Raw genomic sequence first — 26,579 nt, 5'->3', positions numbered from 1 at the left:
GGTCGCTGGTAGTACTACGCTACGGTTTCGTAGAGCATGATTGCGACGAGTAGCAGTACTGCTACTGGTACAAAGAATCAGTCGGTTGTTGCGGTGCACGGTAGTGCGGCAACGTCGTCGTCTAGCACTGCGAGTGGTGGACTGTTGCCCCACGAGGGTCACTACAAAGATACGGCGGGTCTCGGTTCCATTTCCGGTTCGATCCCCATCGTTGGTGGAGTACTCACAGTCAACGATTGCCGTAAAGACGTCGACGTGTCGGACGTACGTCGGTTGTCCCGCAAATCGATACCGAAGACGACAACATCGCGTCGAGGGAATTCGTCGCCGACAGAGCCGGACGTTCACGAATCTTCCGAATCCTCCTCCTCCGCCAGCAGTAGTAGTAGTAGTAGCGCGACAGACACCAACAACGAGGACGAGGAGGAACACGACGAGGACCATTCGCCAGTCTCATCGAAACGAGTTTCGGTCGATTGTGCGGTATCCATGGAGTCCGCCTTGGCGAGTCCAGCCGTGCCCCACGTTCCCGAGTCCGTCCCGCCGACGGCCCATTGTGCGGCGACCCAGACCGATGCCCTTCCCACGGCCGGAACGGGGACTACACGAACCCCCCACACGGGTTCCCCCGCGTCGGCGGGAACGACGCAGACTCTACTCGTCCCGCCGCACGTGGCGGTCCGGGTCATCAAGGGCGAAATCCATAACGTCCTTACCGTTCTACGCGCCGATCACCGCTATTTATCCCACGATCGATTCCTACGGGAGGAGGAAGAAACCCGACACGTCGTCGTGGACGAATTGCAACATTTGCACGAGGCATTGAGTGTGTGGAAAGACACCACTCGTGACGGTACAATCGAGACCACCCACGATCTGCCACCGAGTGGGGGACTGCCTTCGTGTGCGACCTATCTGCCGCCCTTTTTGCACGCCATACAGGCCCGAGAAATCTCCGCTCCCGTCACGGGGGCCGCCTTGAACGCGATTCATAAGTTCCTCCTCTACGGATTCCTATTGCCTCTGCCCCGTACAGACTTTACGGATGTTTCCCCCACAGCGGAAGCCACCCGGGGTATGACGATGATTGCACAAGCCTTGCTCCAATGCACCTTTGAAGAAACCACCGCGGCGGACGAATACAAGCACCGAAGGGGGTTGTCGTCGATGCACACGGCTGGAGGGCTGGCGCAGCCACGGGGCGCCGGGAGTGCGGCCAACGCCGCAGCCAAGCAGCGCCAGGCCGCACAAGACGAAAAGGTCGTTCTTAAATTACTCGAACTGGCCGCCCTGGTGGTCCGCTGTGGGGTAGATTTCGACCGCCAATTACTCTCCAGTGGACACATTGTGGGCTTACTCGATACCACCTTACACGTGTCGCACCGGGCCAGTCGAGCCAGTCCCTTACTACAGTCCGCAGCCTCCGACGCCTTGGCACAAATCGTCCTACAAGTGTTTGCCACCACCAGCAGTAGCACCGCAGCTGTTACTGACAACCAAGGCACCAGACAAACGACCGCTCGTCTCGAGATTTGGCAACAGCTCGCCAATTTGCTCAATCCGGCAACGCACGATGAACGTGTGACTGTATCGTCATTGACAGCCGTCAATATCGCTTTGGAAACATGTCGGGACGATTTGATGCCGGATGAAATTATCCTTTTACAGAATCAAGTCTGCAAGTACCTCTTGCAGTGGAGTACTTCGCACGATACGCAAATTTTAAGTCTGACGCTTCGTGTTATCTTTAATCTCTTTCAATCGATTCGGAATCATTTGAAAGTCCCACTCGAAGTCTTTCTTACGTCAGTACATCTGCGCTTGCTGGATACCACGTTGGATGAAGAGCGTGAAATCGCCCTCGAGAGTTTACTCGAATTCTGTCAAGAACCAGCGTTGATGCAGGATTTGTACCTCAATTATGATTGTGACGTTGCCTGCAGTAACTTATACGAATCGCTCGTAACGGCCTTGGGCAAAACCGCCCAACCTGTAGGATACGATGGTAACCACAAACGGCGCGTGGGACAAACTGATGTGATTGCGTTGGATGCGTCTACCAACTCGGAGGCTTCCAGGTCGCGTTTTGCAACAGCAACAACGGCACCTGCGGTAACTCACTTGTCCATTTCTCTCGCTGCGCCGCCTTTGAACTTACTGAATCGCCTCGCCATGGACGGGTTGTTGGCAATTTTGGATTCCATTGTCAGGCGTTGTGACGTTGTACCCCTATCAACCGAAACACAGCAGCTCAGGTCATCATCTCTGGACCGCGTCAATGGCAGTCATGGCAGTCTCCATTCGTTCCGAACACTGAGCTCTGACGATATCATGAGCGAAGACGAGCTTGATTATTCCAACCATCTAACCGAAAGTATGTTGCACGATCGAAAAAAACGCAAACATGCGTTGACACGGGTGGCAACCATGTTTAATCAAGATCCCATGGGAGACAAATGGCGGATGCTGGCTGTCGAACAAGGTGTGTTGGATAGTAATATTAGTGTGCATGGAGTAGCAGAACTCTTGCACACGGCGCCAGGCTTGGACAAATCACAAGTCGGTATATTTTTAAGCAAAGGACCGGACAAGGAGTATCCTTTCCATGCTGAAGTCCGAGCCTCTTTTGCTAGCCTCTACGACTTTGCGGATCTACCTTTTGCCCTGGCCTTGCGTAAATTCTTGTCCAAATTTCGGTTGCCCGGCGAAGCTCAGTGCATCGACAGATTTATGGAAGCCTTTTCCAAAGAACTCTACCATCAGCAAGGAGCGTCAATTTTTGCCAACGCTGACGCTGTCTACGTCCTCGCTTTCTCGACAATAATGCTGAACACAGATTTACACAACCCGACAATCAAGGAGGACAAACGAATGACATCTGATCAGTTCGTTCGAAATAATCGTGGGATCAATGGTGGTAAGGATTTGCCAGCCGAATTTTTGAAGGATCTATATATTCAAATAAAAGAGAATCAGATTCAAGTACGAAGGGAAGTGGGGGATCTTGTATCAAGGCATGAGCACGAAGATACTAGAGCTGCTTGGGAGAGTATCCTGGCCAAAAGCAAGGAAGTCGCATCGCCTTTCTTTACACCCGCAGGCCGAACCCGGCGCCAAGCCTCGCGCTCTGGACTACACGATAAGGAAATGTTTGAAGTTCTCGCAATTGCAGTCCTGCGTTCCTTCCCTGGTATTTTCGAGCGATCGTGGGACGACGCGATGGTGGTTAAAGCGTTGCGTGGATTGCAACAAACTGCAAAACTAGCAGCTCATTTTGACATGAACTCGGTATTCAATGAAATTCTCGAATTTCTTCTTGCGAAAGGGCGCGATTATGTAACCGAATGCATAACCATGGACTGCATCCATATGGACGGGGACACATCAGTTGTCTCCAATTCCAAGACAGCTGTTTCCAACGAGACTATGGACGACGACGAAACAAATGTGCCTGAAACAGAGCAACCAATTCCTGAAGGGTTACTGTGCTCAAGCTCATCACATTCCTATGATGATATTACTGGTGCAGCCGTACATCGTGGTCTGCTGGCGTTTGATAGTGGATTTGTAATGGTCCGAAAGAATGCACGGAGAGTGGTTGGAGCCTGGCCATTGTTTGTCGAGTGCATCTGCGCGCTTCGCGATGCCAAAGCTCTACCAGTGGGTCTCTCTGATCTGGATGACTTTGCAGATAGCAGTGGTAATGTTCTGCCTCTGTCACCGTTCGCAAAGAAGTCAAAACGGAGTTTAGAAAGCTACTATAGGGTAAAAGCCGACCCGGACGTGTCCGAGAACAGGAAGGGATGGTTCCGAGCTTTCTTCAAGAAGAGCAGCAAAGCATCTGATGACGACTCGCTTGATGATCACCTAAGCACTGTACCTGACAAATTCGATGCGTCATTGCACGCCAAAGTTCTCATGGCTATAGCCGAAGCGGCCGATATTGAAAAAGTTGTTCAGATGGGGTCGGCTATGCTTCCCAATGCGGAGACAATCATTGCCTCATTGCTACAATTTGTTGAAAAATACCCATTCGACTCGAATCCGATACAAGAACAGCACGCAGTCTTTGGTCTGGAATTGGCCGCCCGCATGCTACTTTCCAACAGGCGTCAAGCCCCATCTTTGTTCATGATGTTTCTAAAAACGTTTGAGAAGGTGTTCGAGCTAGTTTCGGACACGAATGTTCCTTCACCTTTTTTTATTGAGCGTATTGTTGTTACTGTTTTACGCTCAAGCATTCATTTGTATGACTTTGACGAGGTATGTGCTTTCCAACAACTACTTACTAGTCTGGTTCACTATCTTACAATTTGTTTCAACACAACAGCTCCGTCCGCATTTGCGCGCTTCACTGCATTTGCTTACGATGACTTTGCCAAGAACCTTTGTGCGGCAAATTGCTGATCGAATGGCTTGTGGTTTAGCAATCATTTTGCGTGCCAGCTACCATTTCTTCGAAACACCCAACGATTGGGCCTTTATGGGGGATACGCTTGACATGCTCGCAAACCATAGTGTGTCGAGAGTTTTCGTTTTCGACGGAATAGCATCAACCGTAGAGCATGCGATACCAGTTGAGACAGAACGAGCGGCAAAGGGCAGAGAAGAGCGTCCTTCTCTGTCAAAAGAGGCATCTAGTGCTCTGGCAAGGATCTTGACGCGATTTGTGTTAGGATTTTATCAGCGTGACTTGACTTTGCAAGTCCCAGCCATGTTATGTTTGGAAAAAGTATATCGACACAAGGTCGATCTTTTGTTAGACGCAGCTGTCAAAAAGACAAGCGCCGAATGCGGTAGTAAAGATTCAGTCTCCGAGTTTGACCCGCTTGCTTCCGTACCTGACAAGGATCTTTGGCAGAATATTGCTGTTGCCGTCTACTCGGTTTGTCGGTCCGTTGACGTGGACGTGTCTCGGAACGGCGTGGAATGTTTTCAGCGCATAATTCTACGAACAGGCATTGACCAGATAGCGCAGGAAAAATGGGTTGCAGTCTTGTATTTAATAATCAACAAGCAGCCGCCTACGACTGCAGACGTTAGCCGCGGCAACACGTTCTCCTTGCTCGGCCAATTGCTGAATATGGTGTTGCCCTCCCTAAGTTACAGCAAAGACAATCGCGATGATCTTGTGGATTTGATTCACGCCACGGCTTCTCTAGCACAGGACAATCTTCAACAGGGAAGACGCGGTAGTGTTTCTCCCTTATTTCAAAAGACGCTTCAGACCGTCACGTATCTGTCCAATAATATGGTGACAGAGGAATGGACAGGCGAGCCCGAATTCAGCGCTTGGGCAAGTGAAACTTTATTGCATGAACTCGAAAAGGTTGGAGCAGCTGGTGCATCCTTGAAAAACCAAGAGGCAATCAAACGGCCTGCTGCTACTCCACCGGCGGCGGCAAAGACGACACCAACGGTTTTGCGCTCAAATACAGGGGAACATGCACAAGAGACAGAGACGCACATTAAACGAGAAAAAGAAGTAGAAACAGAAATTGAAAAGTCAGTGATCCATGCGAGCGAAGAATTGGCGGAACCTATCGAAGACGAAACGGAGGAACATTATGCAAGTGACTTTGAGGAAGATGACACGGAAACTTCCGAGCAGTATCTGTGACACATAGAAAATAGGATGATAGAATCTTCATTACGATTCGTTTTTTAGATCAGAGTGCGTAGCGGAAGTTAATGGCGTCAACGCGATTTGGTCCATTTTTGCGTAGATTTCCGTTGAAGCAGCATCACCCGCCCACCATTCGCCAGGCTCACAATCGAATGCTCCATAGGTTGGACACATTCTCGTAGAAGCACCTCCGTTAAGGAGGTTTTGATATTAGGAAATGGCCAATTGGCATCCGTGTGCACGACCTCAACAAGTCCCATCTCTTTGGCCACCGACAAGAAGCCTTGCGTTTCCGCGTTGACGTCAAATGCAGCGTGTCCCAAACTCACGTATAATATGTACCCTTCTTGTTTCACAATGGTTGCCATGCTTTCCGCCAACACTCTCCAATTGGCGGCATTATAAGTGAGATCGGATCCCACAAGCCAGTCCGCTTGATCCGCGTTGTCCATCGCGTCCAACAGTCCCCACGAAAGCGTCTGGGCTTTCACGCAGTCGGCATAGCCGTTCGCCTGAATATTACGGGAAGCAAGCTCGACGACCTTGGGATTACCGTCTGTAGCTACAACACTGGCAGCGCCAAGAATTGCAGCTGTAAGACTGACGAGGCCGACACCACAACCCAGTTCGAGAACATTTCCGTTTTTTATCCAACCTGGTTGAAGTGCCTCGAGAGTTTCCAAGAGTCGCGTCAGCAATAAGCTGGAATTCCAAACAGCCATGCCAGTGGAGCCAGCACCCGATCTATCTTGCTCAAGCCGCAGCATTGCTGTGCGGTTTCCACTCATTTTAATTGGGACCGTTCTTTCCGACAAACCCATACATATTTGTTCGTAGGCGCCTGGAATAGCTTGTTCGGAAACCAAGGCACCGTTTTGGCAATCCTTAAGTTCTGATGTCGAGCGAAGTAAACCGAAATCTTCAGAAACGGATGTCGGTCTTTCGTCAGCGAAGGCCGTTTTTGGAATCAAAAGAATGGCACCGCCAAACAACCCTTCTCGTCTAGTGATATCGAGAGCTCCACGTTCACCGTCACCAGTGAAAGAGAAAAGCGTTATGCGCTGCCGGAAATCCTTCCTTTTTGTTGTCGGTGATGGAATAAAGGAGTAGAATAAGGCTGATGTTGCGTGGAAAGAGTTGACCGTTGCCGTCGGCATTCCAATCGAAAATGGTATCATCATCCAGCAACCGTTCTGTAGCAAAGCACGTCCGCGTTTCAGTCTATAATTCATGCCAAAAGCAGGAGAAAGCGCAGACAGAAAATATCTTCTTACAGTTAATCATTATGGTTACCGTTAGGGGTTTTCCAGCCAACTTAAAGGCATCATCTCATGGTGAAATTCAAGGTACCGTCTTGTTCCAGGTAAAAAGTTTCTGTCAGGCTCGCATTCACGCCTTCCCAGCGTCTTATGATTTTGTCTCCCCATGACTCAAAGTCACCGTCAATACCCAGACCTACTTCCGAAAACCTACTTATTACTGCTTGAGATTCTCGAGCACTTTCAATTTTAAAATGGAAATGGGTTTGATTGTGAATTACCTGGGAGACCACTTCTACCTGACTCTGACTGTAAGCTTATAACGACACCAGTTGAGATTCACAGTGAGGTGGGAGACCTTCGGGCCCGACTTACACACTCGCCATCGCATGTCTCTGGATCCTCCTTTTCTATTTATCAGGGAGAACGTCTAATTTACTATCACGCAACAGATGCCACGCTGGATGTAGGTCACCGGCGTGACGATAGGCAAAGGGAGGCAACGATGCCAGTCATTGAGGGCATCTCGGCTCTTACGCTGCACCTAAAGGCTTCTCCACTTGTGCTGTCCCCCTCACATGCGCAGTGTCTAAGGATTTGTGGCGAAGAGTAAGGAAGTCAGGGTTGAAATCTCCTACCTCAATCTCAGCTGGAGGCGTCAACAGCCCCGCGTGCTTAAGCCGAATTTGATTGGCTTTACCACGGGCACCCCAGACCTGATATGATTCGATCGCTAGTCGCAGACTATACCGAGCATCGTCCTTTTGACCTTCACGGTCGTTGTATTCTCCAAAGCGTTCGTATATCAAGGCTTGGTCGTTCTGGAAGCGCCGGCTTCCGGCCAACAGAATCGCGGCGCCAAAATGTTTTAGTGCGGCCGCATGCTTGCCGTTGGTGGCTGCAAACTCAGCGTCCAGGAGAGCATCGTAGTGAAAAAGGTTGGGATTCTGAACAGACACAAATGAGCAATGAGTTCCAAATTGACGAAGGCATACTACAGGTGACCAAGACTGACAGTGACTAGCGAAACCTACATTTTGTTTCGCAGCTTTCTTGACTTTCCAAGCAAGTCTGTTGGCCAATCTCAAATAGTGGCGATCTCCAGTCCGATGAAACACCGATACACAAGCTAACGCATTTCGGAATGTCATGGACTGCACGGCAAAAACTCCAGGCTGTGCCTTTTCTATAAATTTTTGATAGCCCGTGTCCTCCAGTAGTTCCATGAGGAGATCGTACCTCTCAAACAGAAATGCGACGGCCATGCGATTCCTCAAAAAATACATTTTCATTGTTGTGTCCTCGGTTTGTCGTAGCCTAGCAAATAGTTCATCCTGCGCCAAATACTTGGCTGACAGCAGATGGGCATCTCGGGCATTTCCAGTCATGTCCAACACCACGCGTTCGAGTATGTAGCAGAGTTCCTCCTGTTTAACTTGCTTTAGGTCTTGCATTTGCTTAATTGCCACGCTTAGCTCGTCGGCAATGCTATTGAGTGAGACGCCGCAGTGAACCTTTGTTTCTTGAGCGAAGAAAAAGCACCACATGGCGTCATCAATGGCACCAATCTTCATTCCTAATTCGTAAGAGTGTGTCAGCGGTCGGGTAGTTGAGCTTAAAGGTCGCAAATAATGGAAAACAAACGATTGCACAATCATTGACGCCTTGACTTTTGCTTTCCGCGACGAAGTCCGGACCAAAAGCGACATGCAATGCTCAGCATACATTTCGCTCGTCTTGGGATCGTTGAGGAATGCCGCAAAAACTAGCCCTACGCGTGCGAAGGTAGAAGGTGCAAAATCGCTCAGTCCCTTCTTTAGTGTCCATTGCAAGCTTTTGAGAATAGACATCAACAAAATATTCGGCAAGCGTCCAACATAAGCAAAAGCAAACATTTTGTCAAGTAAAGACATGATCCAGATATCTTTGATATCCGTCATTTGCCGCATTCCATTGACCTTCTCTGTCGAAAGTCTCCGTTGGAATAATCTAGCTTTTTGAAGGCCAGCATAGGCTTGTATCAGTACTGCATACTTTGGAAACGGACATCCAAGCTGCGACAGAACATCTAAAGTAAGGTGAGCAGCTTTTTTGTGATCTCCTTGCGCTCCGGTGGTTTCAATTAGAACTTTATAGGCAGGAAGACGATCAAGGAGAGGCCGGTGTATCTGCTTGAGGACCTCATCACAGTATCGTTCAACCATGACTGCGTTTCCGTTACAGTATTCAGCCTCAGCGGCAGTCGAATAGATATTCAAAGTTAAACGGTAATGTTCATTCCAAGATCCTACTGGAAGAAGCTCTACTCCCTTTTCGAGATAGTACTTGGCGGAAACGAATGCCGAAGATTCAATGGCTTTCTTGCCAGCAACCAGATCAATATGAGCGATCTGTATCCTCTGTTCATCCGTCAAAAGTGCCTCTGAGCCTTCGTTGAGTAATGCCGCAACAACAAACACGGATGATTCTATCTCTACGGAAGACAGGTTTTGCCGCAAAAGATTGCCAATTCGAAATTGAACTATCGGAAGACTATCGCTCGGTAGAAGGGAGAGGGCAGCTTCTTGAAGTTTGTCGTGAATCCAGCGATATGAATGCCGCCGATGAGCAACAATCAAACCCTGCTCTACGCAGAGCTGTAAACATTCCTCTGGCTTTCTCTGATCGAGAGGTTGAACAGCTAGTTTGGTTGGATCCACATGCAAGGGGTTGTTGTAAAATTCGTCGACAATTAGATGAAAGACTCGGAAAGTGAAAGTTGATCCGAGGCATGCCATGAGCTGCAGAGTTAAGCAAACGTCATACGGCAGCTTCTTCAGTTTGCTCTTCATAAGGTCGATCACGTTGGAAGTTGGTTCCGTGCTTTTTTCGGCTTGTTCTAGATCCCACGCCCATGCCGAACTATCAGAGGGTTTCAAAATCCGGCTATCAACCAGAGATTTAATGAACTGAATAGCAAAAAAAGCGTTTCCATGTGTTTTTCGATGAACTAGCTCAGCAAGAGGGAGTGTTCGCCCCTTTTCTGTGCGAAGCAAGTCAGATAATATTTCATTGACATACCGAACGGAAAGGTTTCGGACTTCTATTTCAGTAATAGTGGTTTCGTCTCTGCGCTTTAGCTTCCGTAGTAGCTTTTGATAACCATTGGTGTCGTCCAACCCAGTATCCCGATAACATCCCAGAATAAGCAGGCCCGTCTTCTCTGGGTCTGTGAAGAGAAATTCAATCAACTCCAAACTGGCGAGATCAGCCCATTGCATATCATCGAGAAACATCGCTATCGGTCCGAAACAACCAAGAACCCGAATGAACTTTCGAAAAGCAGCATTGAGCCGATTTCTTGCTTCCAGTGGGTCATCCTTTGTACTATCATTCAAAGGCTGAATCACATCGATACCCACCACATCTGCTAAACCGGGCACTACGAAAATAAGGTCTTCAACCTCGTTTGCCATTTCTTCGTGCATTCTAGTTCTGATCTCGTCTAAAGAAAATACAGACTGCCATTGCTTCGAGGATCGTTCTTCTCGAGAACCGCTATTTTGTTCTCGGCCAGGACATGAAAGTCCCTCTTCCTGTTGCAACAATTCTTCACACAAGCGAGAGCAGGCGCTTACGATGGCCGAAAAGGGCTGGCTTTGTTGATTGAGGTCGAATTTTCCTTTCAAATAAAAGCCTTTGGCTTGACGAACAGGCTGCTCCACGCACGATGCCAAAGCGGACTTCCCGCTTCCAGATTGTCCAGAGATTAAGAGCAATTCTCGCGATGAACGGGAACGATCGAACGCTTCCTTTAAAGTGGATATTTCCTTTTCGCGCCCGTACAAATCGAGTGAAGAGAAAGTCAGATTACCCGCCCGGGAGATTTCCACAATTCCACTCCGGCTATCCTCCGATATATACTGCCAATTCTCATCCGTAAGCTGGCTGATTTCAGACCAAGACAGTTCAGCGTTACTCGACTGTCTACGATGCTGTTCGACGTCAGGCATAGTTTTGACGCGGCAAGCGCTCGCAAGCTTCAAGTTCCGCACCGAGACGCCCTCGAATCGAGGGAAAACGAGACTCTCGGTCAGGCGATCAGGGATCACGACAGACAATGGTGCTCAGTCGTCATCCGTTTTCTCATTACGTTTCAGGGATAGTTGAAGGACAATGTTGTTGTCGAAAAGAAGCTTTCGTCAATCAATGGATGCGATACTCTCAATAAGTCATAGGTACGTCCACCCACGTGTTGCTATCGGGAACAAATTTGGTGAAACAGCATGGCGGTCATCGTATCTGGAGAAGCCGCGATGCGGTTGAAAGGATTGGGTTACCTCTTTTTTCTATAAGTGTTCTTTTCCATAATTGAGAATTGGTAGGTCTTTGCATTTATTTGAATGCATTTATGTGCCTACGTCACTCATACTCAAAAGTATGTGCTACCTTTTCGCTTTCTCAAGATGACTGTGAATACGAATGCAATATAGGTGAGGTTGGCGACGAGGAATTTTCAGCGCCGTCTGTTCCCTTCGGTTTCAAGAAAACCTAGCCCTTGTGGAAATCTCAACCCGTTGGAATTGGAATTCTGGAATGAGAGACGACTGCGCTGTATGGACTGGACTACAACTCGATTCTTTGATCCAATTTACAGTCACAGTCAGTCAACTACCGATGTCGTTACTGTTGGTACGCCCCACAGCTGTCCGAAAGAGAAATTGAGCCAACAGCTGCCTGCCGCACATCACAAAGAAACGTTCGTTTGCTATCACTATTATCCTCTCCATTGGTAGCTCTCGTGATTTCTCCTGTTCGCTTGGCTAGAAACTCTATTTCCTGTTTTCCAAGCTGTTTCCCTCACGATGGCACTGCGACGATCAATTTCCCGACTCGCTATGGTCTACTTGGTAACACTGTGTTTGAAAACGGCATTTGTCTCGGCTTTTTCCTCCACAAATACACCCACTACCCCCACGTCGTCCGTTCAGCAGCGATCAGCCAACCAGCAAGCACTGGAAGACGCCCCTCCCTTTCCCCGGACGTGGGTTCCGCTGGCGTCCGTTTACGAACTCCATCCCGATCGACCCACACCGTTGCGTTTTCTGGGGCAATCTTACGTCACCTATCAGTCCAATGATGGCCAGTGGGCGGTTTTCGATGACGCCTGTCCCCATCGTTTAGCACCACTTTCGGAAGGACGGGTCGATCGCCAGAAGAATCGTTTGGAGTGTTCGTATCACGGATGGGAATTCGACGCGGACGGAAGGTGTCAAGAAATTCCGCAAGCCGACTTCTCAACCATGCAAAAGGCCATGCAGAATGAACGCTGTCACGTCAAGTCCTATCCCGTGCACGTGGAGAAAAATATCTTGTTTGTCTGGCCCTGGGCTGACGAGGACCCGCTGATTACAGTCTCCCAACCGCACTGTGCGCCTGAACATTTTATGGAGGGCGTCTCGGAAAATTGCACCACCTACACTCGTGATTTGCCCTACGGATGGGACACACTGTTGGAAAACATCGTAGATCCTAGTCATGTGCCGTTTGTAAGTATCGCACGGATGGCGTGGGGTCGTGCTTATTGTACCACTGTCTCGCTCTCATCAAAAACTTCCCTCTATACACTTCTCCTCTGAATGTACGATTCATATTTGTTTGCCTGCTAAATGATCTGGCTAGGCTCATCACGGATTACAGGGTAAGCGCGAAGACGCCATTCCTATCAATATGACGTCTCCTTCCGACCTATCACCGGAAGGATTTGTTTTCCAGTTTGAGGATCGCACCATGAGTATGCGCCGACAAGGCGGTGCTGTTTTCCGGGCACCTTTTGTGATACACTACAAGGCTGACTTTGAAACGCCCTCAAAAGAAAAACAGAAAAAGCGGGCAAACTCACCCAAAGTATTTAACTTGACGGCCATAATGCTGCCCACCAAACCCGGCTGGAGTCGCATCATTCTCATGGGTGCACCTCGCACTAAGCAAATTGAAAAGAAAGAGAAAGAACGATTGGTCGCAAAAATATTTCGTAAGCTCCCTTCTTGGCTGGTTCATACGTTCAGCAATCGATTTCTGGACAGCGATTTGGCCTTTCTGCATTTCCAGGAACAGGAGCGCGAACGTCGGGGCGTCGATGCCAGAGCATACTTCATGCCGGCCCAATCGGATCGCTGCGTCAGCGCTCTACGAAAATGGATTCTTCAGTATGCACACATTCCTGGTCCGTTACCGGCTCCACTAACGGACCGCGGTGTACTGTTCAATCGATGGACGCAGCACGGCGAGCATTGTCGACATTGTACATCCGCTAGAAAAAGGGTAGCGAAATGGCGAACGAATACTTTGCGGTTATTGGCAATCAGTTTGGTCTTGGCCAAGTTTACTGCCGCTCGTGTTGTGGCGGCCTTATCGTTGCTGCTTTTGAACCGTTTGTCCGCCGTTGACAAGGCCTTTTCAGACGGTGGGTTCAGTCACTATGACAACCATTAAACACAACATGCATCTGATAGCAAGGCAAGGGCAGTACTTTAAACTCCAGAGAGGACAATCGCTCGGCGGTCGTTTTCCGATTTGTTACTGAAACCGCGCCTCGCCGCGATAATGAAAGAAATCGGACAAAGACGCAAGACAAACTGCACACAGGAGGGATTGCTGGTCCCATTTATCGTACGAGAATGTTGACCTTCGGCTGCGAGAATACCTCCGCTGGGTAGGGTGAAATAATCTATGAAACTACTGATTTTCCTTGTCGGCTGTGCTTTACAGTTAAGTAAATCATATTCCTATTTATGTCTCAACTGATTTTGATAGAGCTCTAACGCGCCACATTATTTTCCGTGAGAATGTCTTTTGATTCGCAAGCCTTCGGCCCACAAAATGCAACCGCCACCGACGAGAATCCGATTTGTTCTTCCACGGCTAGATCGACAATGCACAGATGGATAGCCTTCCTGATGTGGAAGATTTGGATCCTTTCCCTCTCTCCCACGACGAAATAACGCTTTGTCCTTGTTGGATCGAGAGCCTCTTCGAATGCGACGACGCTATGGAGGGCGGCGACGACACGTCCAGCTGCTGTACAAGCGGGGCAACAGTGAAACTTTCAAATGTGACCGAGGAGCGTAGAGAGGTAGGTTTACGTAGGTAATCACTTTAGTTTCATGACGTTACAGTATTTGCTCAGATGCCCTTTGGATGATGTCTTCTTTCTATCGTTACAGGCCGTATTGGCAATAGCGGAAAACAAAAGGTCGCTGGAAAAGGCCGTGGAGTTGTTCAAGCGCTTCCGAGTATTTCGCGCGTCGGTTAATCGTTTCATACTAATGATCAGTAACAATGATCGGGATGGAGCACTCTCAAGTTTCTCAGAGGCGCTAGATTATAGGATGGAGAAAGGTCGAATGACAAGGTTTCATCGGGACTTGGCATATGGAGCTGCTAAACGCATAGTCACAATTCGAACGAATGTGGCGAAGAAGTACTTGAAGAAGAATCCCATATGGTCCTACCCAGTCTTGTCCTCGTTCGTAATGTCGGCCGTCAACTTAGTCACAGGAGAATCCCTCACGAATCCGTTGGACGAGAGACGGTTCGAAGAACCGACAAATTGCCGAGATCTAGCCCCGCCGATTACAGTTTACCCGAAAAAGCCCGCGCTCCTCATGGTTCAGGGCGTCTACTCCCGGTTGCGATGACTGTATTGCAATCTGCTAAAGCTAGCAGAATCCAGCGACTTCCTAGTAGAGGCCATGACCCTTCGGATGCCGGTATTAACAAATGTCCTTCACGAGGCATGGATATACCAGATGCCTTGCTTGACGGTCACTGCGATCGAATCCTCAGCCATAAACGCAAAATTGATCATGCCGCCGGTTCTAACGAGTCAACAAATACAGTCGCACACTCTTTACATAGAAGTCAAAGCACTGATTGCGCCAACGAAAAAGGCGGGCAAAAGAAGCGGAAGGGAGAACGTTTTCATCTCTCACATGAGACTAGTCACTGAAAACGCACTGACTGTGAAGTATGTGTACATCAAGGGAAAATACAAAATATCGCGCCATCTTCGAAAGACTGTTGATTTCAAATTCGCTCCGTCCATTGGTGGATGCGTTCCCGAAACCTGCTCTCTGCTGTAGCGTGTTTCTCTGACAAAACCCTTCAAACTTGTAAATCTTTGGTATTTGCCGAGCAATTTTACGTCGGTACCGCAAATGTGGACAGGGGGCTTTCTCCGAAGGTCATCGTTGCCTTTTCCGATGGATATAGCAGTATCGTCGTCTACCAACACTGCATCACCGGTAAAGTAGTGTATACCATGCGCGAACATCATTGTGCGAAAGGTTAGGCAACCATTATGGACAAAACGAAGGATCGCCATCAATCCAGTCACTGCAACAACATTGACTTTATTATAAAATTTGGAAGCAAAGCCAAAACTGAGTAGTGACGAGTACCAGAACAGATACTTTTGTGCATCCAGAACCACTCGAATATAGTCTATATCACGCGTGCACGCTTGTTCTCGGGGAAGGGGCGGGATTGCCTCGGCGCGGCCAAGATGGTTTCCACATTCCGCGAGACCAGCAAAAACTGTAGATCCGGCCCATATGTTTCCTGTCGTCCGGCGGCCACCAAGGCTCGTCCCAGGAGCGTTTGCCGTTGGTACACGGTTTCGGCACAAAGCCGTTCCATTTTAGGACGATGCTGATTGAGGACGAGGCAGCCGCGGATATTCGGCATGAGGTTTTCATCGTTTTCAGTCGAAGATAGGTTGATTTCCTGCAGGATCTCGTTTTTGCGGACCATATCCCAAATCGCGAGCGTTCGCGATATTTTGCGCGAGGTGGGGATTTCTCCGACGCCCGCATTGGTCGTGGCGTACAGATTCAAAGCTTGCAGGGTCGGATGATCGCGAATGGTAAGATTCAAATCGCTCCAGTTTTCGTCACTGATGCTGTTCCAGGTCAAATCTAATTCGACCAACCACCGATTTTTCCGTAACGTGGCGGACAGAGTTTGTACCAACTGGTTCGTCAACTTCATATCCGAAAGTCCCAAGCGTTTCAGTTGTTGATTGGCCTGTATACTATCGACAATTGCCTCCAGGTTGTGTTCAGAGATCTGTGTATCGTCGAGCGTCAAGCGCGTTGGTCCCTGATTATTCCGGAGGCATTCAATGAGGGCCCGTCCATCATCGCGCAATTGGGCTTCCCGGAAATGCAAATGGGTCGTCCGCATGGTATTGGCAATAACGCGGCAGTGTTCTTCGCTGAAGGTTCCGTAAAGGAACTGCAGCGTTTTCAGATGCTGGTTGGCTTCCAGAAATTGTCGGGTGACGTGACTATCGAGAGGAAATTCTTCGCCCTGGTTACTGACGAGGCGGAGTCCTTCCAGACGACTCGACGGAATGAGCCGAAAGAGATCGCCAATGGTCAAGGCGGCTTGGGCCGGCGAGTTTGCGTAGACCGAAACGGTCATGTAGTTTTCGTACGAGTCCGAGTAGGTATTCATGAACAAGCCCGTGACGGTCAGTACCTGGACGGAAATTCGTCGGGTGTAGCCGTGAAAGTGCGGCTGTTGTCCAAAGATATCGTCCAAACCGCCGGGTATCAGAAAGGCATCGTGGGGTTGTACCCAGACGACGCGGAGTGTGGAATCATCGTCCAAGAAATTGTAGACCGTCGACCAAGTCCATCCGTTCGTCACGAGATCCGGCAAGGTTAGGTGCAGATGGCCTTCTACCGGAGCTCCAGCGCCACCACCGTCCGGAAGCCAATGCTCCAAAGTCGACAGACGCAAACGATTCGTTTTGGTAAACCAACCCGTCGGCAACATGATGAGCCGTGTGCAGCTGTAGGTTATTTCAAATTTGTTGTGGTACACACACAAACACACTCTTTGTTGTCCTGTTGACTTGGTGTGAGTGACAGCGCGAGCAAGACTACTTCTTCTCGCGCGTGTCCTACACTATCCTAGTGTAGAACCTCCGTCTCTCGGGTACGGTACGGTACCTACGGAGAAACGCAATCGCACCAACACTCCACCAACACACCCTTGCCGCTCGGCAGTCTACTCCTCAACAATGGTTGGCGACTGTGAGTAGTACTCTAGTGGAGAGGGCTTATTGCAAGACGAGTAAGAGTAGTAAGGAGAAGAAGTGTCCCTCCGTCCACTGATACTCGCCGATGGTAGGTTCCGTCGCACTACTGCCCATCCTATTGGATGGTTGTTGTGGACTTGTTACCGTTGTTGCATTAATTCGCTTTCCTCTAAAGTCAGTATCCGTGCTTAGGGTTTGTTTGTTTGGGCTTTGTTGCCTCCTTGGCTCGGGGTGTGTCGTGTCGTGTCGTGGACCGTGACATCTCTGGTGTGGTAGTAGCAGTAGTACTACTCTAGCTTGCTTGACTGTGAGTAGCAGTTGATATACACGGAGGATCCGTCGCAAACTGGGTACAGAACGTGGGACGACCTGACCCAGTGAACCGAAACCCTCAACCCTAGACCTCCCTTCCAGTCTACGGACGGACAGAGAGCCCTTGGCTGGGCCATTCTGACTGGCAATCACAGTCAATTGCGTGTGGATTCGACCATGGCCTACGCCAGTACCCCCCCCGTCGAAATTTCGCGGTCGTGCCTTGACGCATTGCTACTTTCACCAATGCGATCGGACAAAAAGCTCCGAAATTGTACATGCGACCGAAGCCGCAATCGAGAGCAGGAAACTTTGGGTCCAAACGCTTGTTTCGGCGGAATCGACAGAGGAGTAAACTGTAAGCAAAGGACTTTTCCTACACAGCTCACCTCCACACAAAGAGTTAAAACACGACCCTTTATAAACTGTTGTGTTACTTATGATTATTACTGGTAATATTGCTGTTTTCTAAAACAGCTTTCGCTTGAGACAGAGGCTTGTGCATTGGAAAAAGACTGATCGAAGTATCTGTTTGCATCATATAGTTGTTGCAAAGAAGTTCGTCGCTTCGGCACGTTCATCTTCCGCGTATCTCTAGTGCTACTATTGCTCCGCAAAATCGCGTGACCAGCCGCGACTTTCCTGCGTTCCACCATCTCTATGTCTACTGGTGTATGAGAACGATAGGTCCAGTCGAGTGTCCTCCGGTTCCACTTTTTCCAGCTGTTCCTGAGTGTAAATTCGATTACGTCGTAGCAGCGAATCTCGACCGTCGAAAAGGCAACATGATAGCCGGGCCGAACTTTGGGATTTTCGTCGTCATGGCCGAGCTGGCAAACGTCTCCTCTCCCCCAAAAGGAGCTCAACTGTACATTGTGTTGATATGAAGATCGAAATACATTGAACGCCCGGCCAAGAAAGCGGATGATACCGGATTGAAAAACAAAAAAAACGGCCAGTAGCAATGATGATAACGGCATCGAGACAAACGGAAAGGCGGAACTGTGTTGGTGAATTTGTGATGAGGTTCCACGGTCAGCCACTGTTCTACTGGCTTCGCTTCCCGCTGATCGGGAAGATACTAGGCGGAAACACAAAGCGTGATCAAAGTTGATTTTGAAATCGCGTCGCTAACAACGCCAACTACGCAAACACGCGAGGCGTTTTAAAATATAGTATGCGTTGAACAGATATTTACTACGTCTCATTTCTCTAAATACTCCTATTGGCTTGATAATTTAAATGTTTTAGTCTTGTACTTATCCTTCCCTGTCATCGTAATGATCACAATTAACTGGAAGGGTTCCTAAAGCTTGACTCGGGACAGTAGGAAGGACGACTAATGTAATATCAAGTATAAAAATAGTGACGAAAAGTACCTTCATGAATGCATCTTATTGTCAAAAAGCAATTTGAGCATTCTACAGTCCAACAGAACTGTCGTTTTTTTGCTGTTAATGCAAATCTTGGCGGCAAGCTCCTAAAAAGTATATTGTACTCTGTCGTGAGGGTAAACTCTATACCCTTAAAAAGCACGGAATTTGCTAGCTGCTCAGAAGGTACAACTTACTTTAGTCAAGATGTATGTATATATATGAATTTGGCGCATTGCAAAAATGGTTTCTCACGCGTGATTTGGACAAGTGGACGATTCTTTCAACATAATTCAAAATCGGTAGCAATGAGGAAAAAAGGGCCTGCGCACTTGCTCTTCATCCTTTGAAGCCGAAGTAAGCATTCCTGCGAACGACTCTCTGTTCACCAGAATTCCTTGCAATCCAGGTCAAGCTGCTCCAGCGAAATGATTCCAACCCACGGATACAAACCAGCTTTCAATGAAAAAGAAAGCGGATTCTTCGGGCGTTAGAATATTTTTGGCTGGACCAAGCGCTCGAAAGGTTTCGGAGAACTTGTGTACGGCGTGTGATCGTTGTTCGCGGTTCAGAAAAGCCTCCCCGCTGATGTGGGCTTTGTTGATACAAAGCGCCATGTACGGCACCGCAAGCAACGTGGACAAATGGAAAGTATCAGAACTGTTGCTTTTTGACCAATCCACGCTTTCGGCGACTTGGATGGCCTTGTCGTACAGAACCAAAGCCTTGAGTAAGGGATTGTTCTCCCTTGACACCTGGTAATTGGTGGTCGAGAGTCGATCAGCGTGCGTCGCGATTCCTTCACGATGATAGATGAGCCCCGTGTTGAACAACAAGATCACGATAAGAATCACCAGTTCCTCCGAAGTTGCCGAGGCAACGGTCCCGGAGACAGAGGCAGCAAACGGGTCCCGGCGGCCACCGGTTGCAGTATCCTCAGGTGCGACGGCAAACGCTCTGTTGAAAAATCCATGCGGGACCGAGGTGAAGTCCTCGCAGTTGTATTGCTCGTTCGCTACTGGAGTTTCCATCCGAGAATCACTGTGGCCGTTGTTATTGACGTAGCGTATGGGAAGGTTAGTGTTTGTTTCCGTCGCCGTGAATCCCGGTAGAGTTGCTCCGACACGAGGAGGATACGGTGGGAGCGGAATACTCATTACAACCTGCAGGGACGCTGTTCCCGGGGACTGCTGCATCCCTCCAACAGTAGTATCTTCCGCAGGTTGAGCGAGCTCGGTTTTGAGACAGTCCATGGCGGTTTGCAAGAGTCTATTAGCTCGCGCGTGCTGCCCCTGCCGCACCAGAGACAAGGCAGCGTTGTTCATTTGCATGATTGCAGCGAAAGAGCAACTGGAGCGGCTCATGGTGACTTTGACAACCTGCTCGGTATGGAGTCAAAAGGATCTTCTGATTGGCGTGACAGGATTCGTTGTTGTTGTTGTTGTTGTTGTTGTTGTTGTTGTTGTTGTTGTTGTTGTTGTTGTTGTTGTTGTTGTTGTTGTTGTTGTTGTTGTTGTTGTTGTGGTGGTGGTGGTGGTGGTGGTGGTGGTGGTTGATAATAGTGAGGACGACACTATTAGCGATTGCCGGGATTACGGCGGTGGTTTGTGAACATGCGAGGCGAACACAGGGGACGACAAAACTACAGAACCAAACGAACGGGACGATTTCCGAGCCACATCAGTACCGCATTTTCCTAGTTCGTATCCAACGAAACAAACGATGTCGAAGAGTCTTTTCTTCAAGGATCGGAGAATTGTTCCACCAACCACATCCTAGAGTTCTCGTCTTGATAATTCTGGATTTTCCAGTAGAAGATAAATCGAGTTCCCAAAGGGTCAGAAGGCCGGTCACTACCAAACAACCCATATATAAATCCGAAGGTCGCTAGTCTATAAGTTTTCTGGCAAACAGAAATGGACAGTGCACCCACCGAAAGCGTTGAAATACAATGGCGTTCTCGCCTAAGAAAAAGCGAGCTGTCCCGCAGGTCCATTCCATATATCACTCGTGAGAAGTTGTCGAATATCCTGGAAGTCGATCGTCGCACTGCAGTTATCCAATCAATACAAACGTAAACTCCTACTGACTGCGAATGGGCCACCTGCTTGGCTCTGTGTGCACAACTGATGCGACATGGACACCCCGTGGACGAGCCATGTTCACGGTAGCGATATGCGGTCCCGCCGAAGATTGAGAGAGCTGCTTCCCAGTGGCATGGAACACATAGATAGATTGAGTCTTTCTGCATCATCTTCGACACAAACGACTCACGCTCGGCAACCAGTGGATGGCGACGCAAGTAGTATTCGATTCGCTCGGTCATTCTTCACCTGGACACGACTTCCAAAACAAATTCACTCTCGTTCGAAACTCTAAGCTAGGCATAGTGGAACTTGTAGGGTGCCGTGTCCGTTGTTTTGTTTACCTATACCTGTGATACGACAAATACGCATCGATGCGCATAACTTCGACTCTGCCTCCTTTTCATTCCGTTTCGGACAATCTACGGCCTATTTGCGAGCTTCTAATGAAAATCCCGCACAGTAAGACTGTTGCAACAGCATGGAATTACGTCTACTTTACAGATAACAATTGTAATGTAAAACCACGGATTTACAGTCACCAACCGCTACTCGATCGTGAACCAAGGGCGTACCCGACTCAAAATTCTTCCCCCAATTTTAGGAATGGCGACCTTCACTCGGCGTTGTCTCGACTAGAGTGCTCACACTGTCCATGTAATCGGCGAACGGAATCATCCTGATTCTACTCCACTATCGGTGTGGTAAGGGTTGGCTTTATACACGTAGCTTCTCCGGTCCTTTGCCTGTCGGAACAAGCTGTCTTTCTTTGTCGTTTGCTGGTATTTGCGTATGGTGGTATTCCGAAGCTAGAACAGACGCTAGAACTCATCATGACGAGGAGCGCGAGTCCTCCCCCGTCGACGTTACCGTCACAGCAGCATCGGGAGCCCGCGCTTCTTCCGACAACGCAAAAGTCACTCCACATCGCGCCCATGCTACACGTATCGACACGAGAATTCCGTCAGCTGTTTCGTATTCTGTCAAAACGCGTTGTGCTCTGGACGGAAATGGTGGTGGACGAGCTCGTGTATCACAACCACGAAGATCGATCCAACGGGACGCTCGAGACACACCTGGGATACGACGACACAAACGAACATCCCGTGATCTGTCAGCTCGGTGGCATTGTCCCATCCCACACAGCCTTGGCGACCCAATTGGCGGTGGAGCGAGGCTACGACGAAATTAATCTCAACGTGGGGTGTCCCAGTGACCGGGTCAGCGGGAAACGCGAATTTGGTGCCGTGCTTATGAAACAACTCTCCCGCTTGCTGTTGTTGGTACAGGCGATGCGAGAGAATGCCGGCGATACACCTATTTCCGTCAAATGTCGACTCGGTGTGGACGATTGGGACTCCTGGGAAGTGCTGGAGGAATTTGTCGATACGCTCCGTCCGTACTGTCGGATTTTCTACGTACACGCGCGCAAGTGTCTGTTGCAAGTACTGAGTCCAGCGCAGAATCGACTCGTTCCTCCGCTCAATTATCCACGGGTGTACCGATTGTGCGAACGTTTTCCCGACTGTGACTTTTACATCAACGGAGGCATTCCCGGATTGCGAGCCGCCAAAACTTTGTGCTATGGAACTGCCGTGATGGCGGAAAGGGGAAACGACCAGCAAGAAACCGATTCAGGCGTATTGCCTTTAGAAATGTTGCCTACGATTTCCACCGAGGAAGTACCTTCGGAGGGGCACCACGCGGTACCGTGCGAACTCTGCAAACTTTCCAATGGTTCCTGTATCGCCCCACCAAGCGTCGCGCCTGGCAACTTGAAGGGTTGTATGTTGGGTCGCGCGGCCATGGATCACGCCGCCCAATTCTGGGACGTGGATCGCTTCATCTACGGTGAACCTTCCAATCCGTGCCGCAATCGACGACAAGTCCTTACGCAGTACGCGGAGTACTTGGAACGAACATACCCACGACGGTGTTGCGATGACCAGGACAACTACGTCACGGCGCCACGGTGGCCCTCTACGCCAGTGGAACACACGAAAGCATTCTGTACAAATTGTGCCGAGTTTTATTGCGTCGACGACCTGAAGGACGGGGAAAGCAATTGTATCACGCTCGATGATGTAGTACCTAGCGTCATTGGTCCCTACAAAGTGTCTTCCCGTGTGCTGGAACGTTGTTTGAAGCCGGTGTGGAGCCTGCTGCATCATATGCCACAGGCGAAGAATTTTCGAAAGGCGTGTGATCGATACGGACAAAGTGCTTACCGCAACTGTGGGCCCGCCATTGTTTTGCGGAAAGCTATGCAGGTATTACCGGACAATGTGTGGGATCGCGACTTTGTGCGGACTGACGACGTGAAGAATGATGATTTAGTGATTCGGACGGCGCCCACGCCGTCGTGCGATAGCTGTCACGTCAAGCAACGTCATTGATTCACAGTCAGCACTGGAATACGACATCTTGCGATCCACCATCGGACGACGCACGTGATCGTATTTTGTTGGAATTTCCGAATTATTGAGCGCACGTGCAAACACTACACTTGCGCGATCGGGTTGTTGAAAGATGGCGAGGTTTCCCATAAAGAAATCGATACAGTGATGGATACCCCCCAGCAATGATCCGAGTGACGTGATTAACGCACTAACTATTAACTCGCGCCTTTGGGGACGAACCTCTCCCAGGCTGGTGCCGCAAATGAACAATTCTCACTGTCAATAATTGTAAGCGAGATAGCTTTCCATAAATCTATACGCATTGTGTTCCCCAACTTCTACTCCTCGTGTGTTAGCCATTGAATCACCCGAAGAGCGTTTTGATTGGGAGGAAAAATAGGATAAAACTTGGCTTTCACGACGCCATCGTCTATAATAAGAGTCACCCTCTGGAGAAGAGTACGACCTTCGACTTGCACAGTAGGCAACTTCCACAGGTTGGCGCATACCAGGTCCTGGTCCGACAGTAAAGAAAAGGGCAAATGCAATCGAGCCACGGCTTTTGTTTGATACTCGGGCGTCTGCGTGGACACGCCAAATATATGCTGTACACGCAAAGTTTGCAGTTCCCGAAAGTGATCACGAAACGCACAAGATTGGGGAGTACAACCCCGAGCACCGGGAATCATATCCCAGCCGCGGGGCAAATCTTGATCCGGTCGACCCGTAATGGGGAATGCATACAGGACGGTACGTCCCGGAAGCCGGGAAGGATCAATCCGTGCGCCATCGGTGGAGACCAAGTGAGTGCCCTGCGGTAGGGACGGAAGAACCAAGCCGGGTTGTAGGTGATCCGTCCCACCATCGTCGACTGGCGGAGGAATCCGACTCCAATCCACAACACTCCAATCGTTTTGACTAGCACTACCGTGAGGTACCATGTTGGTACGACTGGCTCCGTAAGAACGTCTCGATCGATGTGAGAGCCTCTGAACGGCGGACCGCGTAAACAAATTGACGTTCCTGGGTCGAAAGGCCGTTACCGACGATATCCCACAATACCAGCAGATTGATTTGCTTGGCAATTTCATTCCTTGTTTGGCGATACTAACTTTACCATTCCTTCGTCCGCAGCATCTTCCAACTTCCCTCGGCAAATGTTGTGCGAACGGAACAAAGAAGCGTACTCTGGTACCGACACCAACAAAAGACAAACCTTTGCTGGAGAGAATTTTTCTCACGAAACGTGGGTTGGATCGAAGAGTCGATCGATCACCGATCGACTGTACTTACGGCCATGGTTATAAGTGACGTTCGCCATGTCTGTCATAGTGGCTGTCACAGAATATATGTAAGGTCACCTGACGAATGTCGACAATCGCTCTACTCCCGACGTTTACTGTGAAATACCGAGCATTGGTCCGTCTAAGCTCTTTCCTTATTCTGGAACCGAATTGAAGCCTTCTACATCATATGCCACAAGCGAAGCGCCTTTGAATGAAGTTGGATTGCAACAATCAATCTGCCGACTACAATTGCGGCCCACCGTTGGCTTTTGCCAAGCCATGCAGGTATTGTCGGACAGTGTGTGGGATCTCTACGGTTTTCGGACCGAAAGCGTGCAGGATGAAGATTTCATGGTTTCGACAGCGCCCATGTTGTCGTGCAATGTCTGCCAAGTACCGGCAACAACGCGTCGTTGGAATAAGCGATTTGTATTCTTCCATTACGACAGACCTCCCAAACAACTGTACTGGAAGTGTCAAAGCATCATTCGTATCCCCAAGCAATCAGAAACTACATTCATAGATTGACGCAAGCAAAAAAGGACAGTTTAGGAGACTTTTTTAGCGTTGCATAAAGCTGCCGTGTACCCTACTCGGTCTTGATTGCGCAGTGTCGTTGTTGACAATTGTTGAAACCGTACGATTTGTTAGACGGAAAAAGCGGACGGCCGATTGTTTTTGGTCAGACTCTACGCTGCTGCTACCGGAAGTTGGGGATTTTTGGTGGCAATTTCGTGGGTGCGAATGGCCAGGTTGGCCTTGGCTTGGTCGTAAATGGACTCGTGCACCCATAGATCGTCCACACCTTGTCGAATCGTGTGCACAAATTTGTAGCCGTTCCGCGACAAAATCTCCTGCAGCTCGGGTGGTGCTCGTTCAATTGTCAAACACAGGAACCGATATTTTTCAAAGGGGAAATTTTTCATGATGAAGAGTTCGGCTCCTTCGACATCGAGGGAAAAGTAGTCAATGACGGCGGGCGCCTGAAAGTGTTCCAAAATGTCCGTGAGACTGGCGGTAAAGCGGGGTTTGACCAATCCGGGTTGGGTGACGTTGCGGTTGTCAAAGGTGTCGCCAACGATTCCGTTGCTCGGAGCCATTTGTCCGGGATCCAACAGGACCGATACTTGGTCCATGTTGCGGGCTCCGACAACGGCACCCACCACGTGGCAACTACGAAAGGACAGAGGGTACCAGTAGATCGGATTGGGCTCGACGCAAATACCCTTCCAGTCAAAGTGTGTTTCTAGAACGTAAGTGTTGCTCATCCAGACAGGTCCATTGGCGGCAAGATCGAGAAAGAAAGCTCCTGTGGGGAAGTCAAGTATCTTCATGACGGCCACGTCCTGTCCGAACTGGCTGGTCCACTGGCGACCGTTGGCCGGTCCCTTGCCGAGCCACTGAACACTACGTCGACTGTGCCGTGGATCAAGCACGTGATCCAAGTGCGAAGTATCCCCGTAGTATACGTGGACGGGATTCCATCCGGGCAATGAAGGCAATGAGGACACGGGCACGGACGCCAGTGGCAAACCCATCGTAGCGAGAACGGCGTCGTCTATAACGTCTGGAAGAATAGTGGACTTGTGGACGTTAACGGCAAAGAAGAGTACGTAGGAGAAGGCCGCACCGAGGAGGAGTAAGCGGGCATCCCGTAAGGATCCCGCGTTGGTCGGGGCGGCCGCGCGGTTCCGTAGTGGCTGTTCGTGTGGACGAGGTTGTGATTCGGTGGGTGGTACCGACATTGTGGTCAAGGTGCTGTCGAGACGTTTCTATCACAGGCAGGACACACTACCGATCGATACCCTGTTAGGTGTGTAGGCAGGAACCACCAAATACGGGGGGTATGATGATGGCCCACGCGATTTGCGATTGAAAGTCAGCGTTTGGATACTGTATTTGTGTCTGGACGTGAGTACTGCAATACGTTTGGAAATGCGCGAGGAAAGCCTGGAGGGCGAGAAACTAACAGTAAACTGCCTTGCCAACAGTTCGAATGCACCGTGAATGCAACTAATTCCTTCCTCCAATCGCCACAGTCCTCCACGCAGTCGTCACATGTCGTAGTATTGCCAGTGAGTGCTCCACATTCCACGGTGGACACTACCGGTTGATCGGCCCAAATGACTACCGGGAGAATGCCTGTAATATAA

General features: G+C 49.5%; 10 protein-coding genes across 10 annotated transcripts; 4 read left to right on the top strand and 6 right to left on the bottom strand.

The window, feature by feature from the left end:
• Nucleotides 1–36: 36 nt before the first annotated feature.
• Nucleotides 37–5,663, top strand: Sec7C (predicted protein; the record flags this gene model as incomplete). The annotated part of the gene is made up of 2 exons (XM_002185547.1): nucleotides 37–4,263; nucleotides 4,331–5,663. The coding sequence occupies 2 exons, from the start codon at nucleotides 37–39 to the stop codon at nucleotides 5,618–5,620; spliced, it is 5,517 nt and encodes a 1,838-aa protein (XP_002185583.1). The 3' UTR covers nucleotides 5,621–5,663.
• A 34-nt stretch (nucleotides 5,664–5,697) lies between these two features.
• On the bottom strand, nucleotides 5,698–6,858 carry PHATRDRAFT_41615 (predicted protein; the record flags this gene model as incomplete). The annotated part of the gene is made up of 1 exon (XM_002185529.1): nucleotides 5,698–6,858. One exon carries the CDS (start codon nucleotides 6,856–6,858, stop codon nucleotides 5,698–5,700), a length of 1,161 nt encoding a protein of 386 aa, XP_002185565.1.
• A 457-nt stretch (nucleotides 6,859–7,315) lies between these two features.
• PHATRDRAFT_50614 (predicted protein) lies at nucleotides 7,316–11,060 on the bottom strand. Its single transcript, XM_002185528.1, has 2 exons — nucleotides 7,920–11,060; nucleotides 7,316–7,832 (listed from the first exon to the last, which is right to left on the bottom strand). Exons 1-2 carry the CDS (start codon nucleotides 10,875–10,877, stop codon nucleotides 7,419–7,421), a joined length of 3,372 nt encoding a protein of 1,123 aa, XP_002185564.1. The 5' UTR covers nucleotides 10,878–11,060; the 3' UTR covers nucleotides 7,316–7,418.
• Nucleotides 11,061–11,548: 488 nt separating this feature from the next.
• Tic55 (Tic55 component of chloroplast import machinery) lies at nucleotides 11,549–13,359 on the top strand (the record flags this gene model as incomplete). Its single annotated transcript, XM_002185546.1, has 2 exons — nucleotides 11,549–12,413; nucleotides 12,547–13,359. The coding sequence occupies exons 1-2, from the start codon at nucleotides 11,730–11,732 to the stop codon at nucleotides 13,357–13,359; spliced, it is 1,497 nt and encodes a 498-aa protein (XP_002185582.1). The 5' UTR covers nucleotides 11,549–11,729.
• A 448-nt stretch (nucleotides 13,360–13,807) lies between these two features.
• Nucleotides 13,808–14,731, top strand: PHATRDRAFT_50612 (predicted protein; the record flags this gene model as incomplete). The annotated part of the gene is made up of 2 exons (XM_002185545.1): nucleotides 13,808–13,999; nucleotides 14,091–14,731. The coding sequence occupies 2 exons, from the start codon at nucleotides 13,808–13,810 to the stop codon at nucleotides 14,562–14,564; spliced, it is 666 nt and encodes a 221-aa protein (XP_002185581.1). The 3' UTR covers nucleotides 14,565–14,731.
• Nucleotides 14,732–15,369: 638 nt separating this feature from the next.
• On the bottom strand, nucleotides 15,370–17,087 carry PHATRDRAFT_50611 (predicted protein; the record flags this gene model as incomplete). The annotated part of the gene is made up of 1 exon (XM_002185527.1): nucleotides 15,370–17,087. The coding sequence occupies exon 1, from the start codon at nucleotides 16,705–16,707 to the stop codon at nucleotides 15,370–15,372; it is 1,338 nt and encodes a 445-aa protein (XP_002185563.1). The 5' UTR covers nucleotides 16,708–17,087.
• Nucleotides 17,088–18,834: 1,747 nt separating this feature from the next.
• On the bottom strand, nucleotides 18,835–20,021 carry PHATRDRAFT_50610 (predicted protein; the record flags this gene model as incomplete). The annotated part of the gene is made up of 1 exon (XM_002185526.1): nucleotides 18,835–20,021. The coding sequence occupies one exon, from the start codon at nucleotides 20,019–20,021 to the stop codon at nucleotides 19,068–19,070; it is 954 nt and encodes a 317-aa protein (XP_002185562.1). The 3' UTR covers nucleotides 18,835–19,067.
• Nucleotides 20,022–21,667: 1,646 nt separating this feature from the next.
• Nucleotides 21,668–22,315, top strand: PHATRDRAFT_17115 (predicted protein; the record flags this gene model as incomplete). The annotated part of the gene is made up of 1 exon (XM_002185544.1): nucleotides 21,668–22,315. A coding segment is annotated over one exon (648 nt), but the record flags the coding sequence as incomplete, so codon positions are not given.
• A 1,163-nt stretch (nucleotides 22,316–23,478) lies between these two features.
• PHATRDRAFT_41608 (predicted protein) lies at nucleotides 23,479–24,081 on the bottom strand (the record flags this gene model as incomplete). Its single annotated transcript, XM_002185525.1, has 1 exon — nucleotides 23,479–24,081. The coding sequence occupies one exon, from the start codon at nucleotides 24,079–24,081 to the stop codon at nucleotides 23,479–23,481; it is 603 nt and encodes a 200-aa protein (XP_002185561.1).
• Nucleotides 24,082–25,115: 1,034 nt separating this feature from the next.
• PHATRDRAFT_50607 (predicted protein) lies at nucleotides 25,116–26,432 on the bottom strand (the record flags this gene model as incomplete). The annotated part of the gene is made up of 1 exon (XM_002185524.1): nucleotides 25,116–26,432. Exon 1 carries the CDS (start codon nucleotides 26,169–26,171, stop codon nucleotides 25,116–25,118), a length of 1,056 nt encoding a protein of 351 aa, XP_002185560.1. The 5' UTR covers nucleotides 26,172–26,432.
• Nucleotides 26,433–26,579: the final 147 nt, after the last annotated feature.

Source organism: Phaeodactylum tricornutum, chromosome 32, assembly GCF_000150955.2.
Source record: "Phaeodactylum tricornutum CCAP 1055/1 chromosome 32, whole genome shotgun sequence".
Lineage (NCBI taxonomy): Eukaryota > Bacillariophyta > Bacillariophyceae > Surirellales > Neidiaceae > Phaeodactylum > Phaeodactylum tricornutum.
This window is presented reverse-complemented; position numbering and strand designations above follow the sequence as displayed.

Excerpts from the sequence above, each read along its gene's own strand:
- PHATRDRAFT_50614 (XM_002185528.1), bottom strand. The coding sequence starts at position 10,877 with ATGCCTGACGTCGAACAGCATCGTAGACAGTCGAGTAACGCTGAACTG. Across the intron at positions 7,833-7,919 it reads AGAAAGCTGCGAAACAAAAT|AATCCCAACCTTTTTCACTA; the intron begins GTAGGTTTCGCT and ends GTGTCTGTTCAG.